Raw genomic sequence first — 5,128 nt, forward strand, 5'->3', positions numbered from 1 at the left:
TGCACAGATCCCAGTACACTGTGAGGACAGAGGCCTCTTTACAAATGTAAAAACAGATTACCTGTTTCTACACGTACAGGCAGTATGAAGTAATGAAAGAGTATTTTTAATCTGACTCAAGGAGCCGTCGATAAGCCAGCTGATCATTCTTTAGACTGTAATTTGTGGTTGTTTTTAAGATGTTTCTGTTATTCTGTCTCCGCCACAGACTCGCCATATTATTTCTGCTATACATACTCATGCAGCAATTCACCTTGACGCTGCGGATCGAGAAAATAAATGACTTAAAAAATACCTTAAATGTTCCCGATCTATCGACCCTGGCAAAAGTCATTCATATGAAAAAAACCCACGCTGAATAGATTTAGAAGAAGACAGGAATTCGTCCTTGTCCAAATGAGAACATGGTACTGCCAAATATTAAAAAAACACAGATTTCAGGCTGTCCTTGTCATTCTTTAATCCCTTGTGAAAAGGCTAAACAGTCATGCTGCAGTGATCAGTCAGGGTCAAAGTCGTACTCCACTAACCCTCCCTCCCTCCTGCCATTCTACTGTAGTTTTGTAGATCTGGCAGCTGGTGGTGCTGTAAGACTTGAGTCTCCCCTTGCTTTTTTCTCCTACAAAACAAGGCTGTCACCTATTCTATCCTCCTTTGTCCTCTCCCCTCCATCACTCGCCTCCATACGTCAACGCTGAGCCACTGCAGCATCCTCGGCCAACCCCTGAGCCAGTCTGCTTTGATGGGGTGAGCAGGGACCAGTGCCCTACACAAACTAAGGCAGACAAGGTGAAAAGGCATCTTGAAATACAAAGAGCTGGATTTTTCATAGTCATCAGGCACATTAATTCAATGATCCAAAGGAAAAAATGTGGCTTTGGAAAGGGGTTGAGAGGCTAAAGTCAATACTCCAATGTTGACAGGCATACGGACACACAAAATGAAAAAGTGGCTGCATCAGTTCAGTGTTTTTAAAATATGCTCATAGTTCAGTAGGATGATGTCTGCCACTAGGTCATTTGTGTGAATGGTATTAATTGGGTTCCCTGTGAGGCCACACAGCCAGCGGCTCAGTTATGATTCCAGTGGGTAAATATTTGCCTGTGCTAACCCTCACTAGGTGCCATAATGATTCTTTGTGTGTCGTACTGTGTACAATGCGTTCCTGTGTACACATCACTCAGTGCCTATGTCTGCCTCTGAATGTGTATGTGCTCGTGTTACAACTCAATCCCCCAACATTCCCTCTTTACAGCTGCAGCTCGGCAGTTTGATCAATAACGTGTACCTCATCCCCAAGTCGGGCCTGACCTTGGCAGCCTTTTGTCTCCTTCCAGGGGCCAGAGTGCGCATGTACAGGTTGGAAAACAAGGCTCTCAAAAATCCACCCTTGGAAAGAAAAGAATTCCCCTCACTGCCTCCACACTACAGCATTCTCATTAAGAGCCTAATGAATCATATATTTATAGCGTTCTTATCTTAGCGTAATGAGGTGATAACACTTTTGAACTCATTTGCTAAATTACCACAGGCCACATTGAAATGGAATAAACTTCCAATATCTTGCATATGCTGTTGCATTAATTTTCACAGGGCAACATCGACGTAGACGGAAGAGCTGATCTAAACCTGACGTATGAACAAAGAACATCTATGTGCAGTCACAGATGACAAAACGTAAGCTGTGTTCTGAATCATTCAAAAGCACTAAAACATGGAGGACTGCTGCAGAGGGCAGTGGGAGTTGAGCCGGTACATCTGTTTACATGTTAATGCAGCCTGACATAGCCTGCAGGTGGCACCATTTATAGATTAGTCCTGCAGTCACACTCTCTTTATGTTGTTCAGTAATGGATTTTTGAATGGCCTGCAAGTGAAACATTTTCTTGCACAGGTACATATTGAATCTATCCATAACGCAGCATTAAAACAAGCAACAAGTTAATTTAGTATGAATAGGTACTCCATCAAGCAGTCATATGCACTATGATTTCCACTACTGGATACCAGAAACGTTCAGATGCAGGTACAGCACATTACTGGATTGATGCAAACACTCCATCAGTACAAAGCTTTCAAGTGGAGTCCTCATATCGAGCTGCATGAATACTTTTGGTAACATTACTCATGTTCAAACTGAAAACAAGAATGCCAGAGATAAAAGCTAAACAAGGATCAAAAAGATCTTTCATTTACAAAATCTGCTTTTATGTGGGACATTACTTGGAACAGTTTTACAAACAGCTGTTCATCAAATTACTTGTAGTAATGACTACATTTGTACAAGGTCTATTTGGTAATGGGTTTCTGCGGGCCTGTTGTATCAAGATCAATTACAAAATTAGCATATTAGTACTGACAAATTACAAAATTATGTTCTAATCCTTTAGAAGCCTTGTGGCAGATTTGCTTGCTCTTTGTTTGCTCAAGGGATAACCTCTGAATTATTTAGTAAAAAAAAGCTAATACTACAATCCCACTGGCAGTAGAGAAGCCTGATAGACATTATTCAAGAGTTAACTCGCAAGATATTCCAATATGAACCGCAACTCCTTATAGGAATGAAAATCATTTAAATATTTAAGTGATAGCAACTGTGAAAAACTTTTACAGTTTTCCAAAATAATTGAGATTACAAAAATGGGCTTTTACAGTTTCTTGTTGATATTAACACAAAGATGTGCAAATACTATTCACCAAATCACACATAAGTCAAAACCTTCAATTTATTAACTTATTCCACTTTTACAAAAACAAACATTCTTCAGGACTTCAGATTTAACAAAACCAAAAATACATGACAGTTGTCCACTGGCACATCTATACTTGAAAATAAAAATGAAAAAACAAAAATAAAAGAAGGATCTTCACTACACTTTCCTCTTCTGGGTGCTGATGTAAAGGACTGAGGAGAGAAGAAGAAGAAACATTACATTTTACTGAACAACAGAATGGCACCTCAGACCAATTTAAATTATTTTAGGTCACTGGATATGATCACGTGTGAAAAGATTCCCAGAGGTAAAGAAATACATCTATGTGGTAGATAATCCCACTAATACAGTTCTGTCAATATTAAAAAATGTAAGTTATGAAATACTGAGGGAGGACTCCAAAATAGTTGACCCCAGCAAACAACTAGTAGTTATATATAGGTTGCTTAAAAAAAGCACAGATTTACTGAAAAATATTGTGTAATGGTGCGTTCATATGGAACTGATAGTTCACCTATGAGCACAATGTTCTTTACAATTGACTTGTGATGCTCTATATTCAAGAAATTGTTAACCATAAGTAAATTCCCTGTGAGAAAGAGACACTGAAACTGATCTCATTATACAAAAAACACCTGACATTTCAGGCATGTTTTTTGTATTGCTTAGTCTTTTTAGGTTAGATTATATTAACCTGTAGTCAGTTGCATTACTTTCAAGAAAGCTATATCCTTTTTTTCCAGCACATTTTAACATGGCAAAAATTGAATTATGTTGTATTTTAGTGTCAGAGTCCTGGTACTCTGTGTGCTAGCTCACTGTCAGTGTCTTGGCTTACTTGGACTAAAAATCCTTCCCTTCTGTTTAATGAGTGAATACATTCCTAGAAATGCCTTTTTTCAGTAAGCTATAATTGGTCGATGCTGTACTTGGACCTAAATGCATTTTTCTAGTACAAACAGGTTTTTGTTACCGACTATATTAGTGATAATTAAGAAATGTGTAAAGACAAAATAAATGAAAACAATTACAAATGTTATAGCCCTGGTAAAGTCATTTTAGCACACTATTAAATAATAATGGGGTGTGTTTTTGTGAGAGGGTACAGTACTGTTTACTTATGAAGAGGAGTAAAAATATATATAGGACTATGGGCATAATACAGTAATTGTGCATATATGTAAATGTAAACGTATACAGATGTATTTCTGCTCAGGATGACCACCTCTTTGCCTCTAGTCTTACCATTATTTCCTCTTAGAAAAGCATCTCCATACTTGTTCTTGAGCTGCCCGTTGACATACTCCTCTGTCTGCTCTATGGCAATGTTCATATATCCATCCAGACAGGCCAGGACACCTGCAGATATGCCAGATATGGTGGGGGGGGGTTGGGCATTTTGGTTAACATAAACTTCACCACTTTTACCATTAGGGAAACTTTTAAAGTTACATAGGCTGTGACATGCCAGCTGAATTACCTCTGTAATCCACACCAGAGTTCAGTTTCACCACCACAGGTCTTCCAATGATCTGCTTTAGGAAGTCACTCGGGGTCTGCTTTCTTAGACTCATTTTGAATGTGATCTGAAAGTGCACAAGATAAACAACATGTTATGGTCGCAGTTTGCTAATGTCACAACAATGTTAGCATTACACCAGCTAGCTAGCATCATATACGGTAAACCTCAACTGATCGATGGCGCTCGTTCTTTCAGCCAAACACCAGTGTTTTCTTTACGATAAATATGTCTGTGTAGTTTTGTTTCTACTTGAAAACACAGTAACTATTTCCGAACCTCAGTTAACAAATCTGTACGGACAGTTAGCATTAGCTGTAAGCTAATTATTGTTGCTAACCTACTAACTAGCAACTCTTTAATTAATATGCTTGCAGAGAATGAATTATTATAAGTAAGCCGATAGGAGTTTGTAAAATAGAGGCAGACTGACTTCTACATGTGAAATATTTGCTGTTAATGGCAGCTAAGTTGCTACAAATGTGTTAGCATTTGTCTTACCCGACGGACGTTCTCAAAACGACTGAGTCTGGCATGGGTCGTCTATTGACCAATCAGGAACGTGTATGCTACGGCGGCTGAGTGAGGTCAAAAATCCAAAAGGCGCGGTGGTGAAGACTGAGCAAGTACAGCAACAGCAGCAGAGATTGACACTGAAGGTTTGTTGTAGTGACATGTTGTATAAGTGACATTAGTATAAGACATATTTTTCAGTCAATAATAGATTAGAAACATAATGACACTGTATTACTGCAGATTTCCCCTTAACTTTTGCAAACACAGGCTGATGGTTAAGACAATAAGATTATTTGATTCCTAAATGATAAATATGGTGGCATTGTCTGTGTTTTTTGTTGTAATTTATTCTTCTTTGTCATAGAGCTTACTTTTGCAC

The 5,128-nt window shown here is 38.5% G+C and overlaps 1 protein-coding gene across 1 annotated transcript; it reads right to left on the bottom strand.

Annotated features, from left to right (window-relative positions):
* Positions 1–2,708: 2,708 nt before the first annotated feature.
* On the bottom strand, positions 2,709–4,856 carry lsm6 (LSM6 homolog, U6 small nuclear RNA and mRNA degradation associated). Its single transcript, XM_026358985.1, has 4 exons — positions 4,735–4,856; positions 4,195–4,300; positions 3,960–4,073; positions 2,709–2,905 (listed from the first exon to the last, which is right to left on the bottom strand). Exons 2-4 carry the CDS (start codon positions 4,286–4,288, stop codon positions 2,871–2,873), a joined length of 243 nt encoding a protein of 80 aa, XP_026214770.1. The 5' UTR covers positions 4,289–4,300; positions 4,735–4,856; the 3' UTR covers positions 2,709–2,870.
* Positions 4,857–5,128: the final 272 nt, after the last annotated feature.

The sequence above is a fragment of the Anabas testudineus genome, chromosome 1 (assembly GCF_900324465.2).
Source record: "Anabas testudineus chromosome 1, fAnaTes1.2, whole genome shotgun sequence".
In the NCBI taxonomy this organism is placed as follows: Eukaryota; Metazoa; Chordata; class Actinopteri; order Anabantiformes; family Anabantidae; genus Anabas; species Anabas testudineus.

What these genes read in the sequence shown, in the direction of transcription:
- lsm6 (XM_026358985.1), bottom strand. Translation starts at nt 4,288, where the DNA reads ATGAGTCTAAGAAAGCAGACCCCGAGTGACTTCCTAAAGCAGATCATT. An exon ending in CTCTGGTGTGGATTACAGAG is followed by an intron (nt 4,074 to 4,194) that starts GTAATTCAGCTG and finishes GCATATCTGCAG; the next exon opens with GTGTCCTGGCCTGTCTGGAT. An exon ending in TTTTCTAAGAGGAAATAATG is followed by an intron (nt 2,906 to 3,959) that starts GTAAGACTAGAG and finishes TTCTCTCCTCAG; the next exon opens with TCCTTTACATCAGCACCCAG.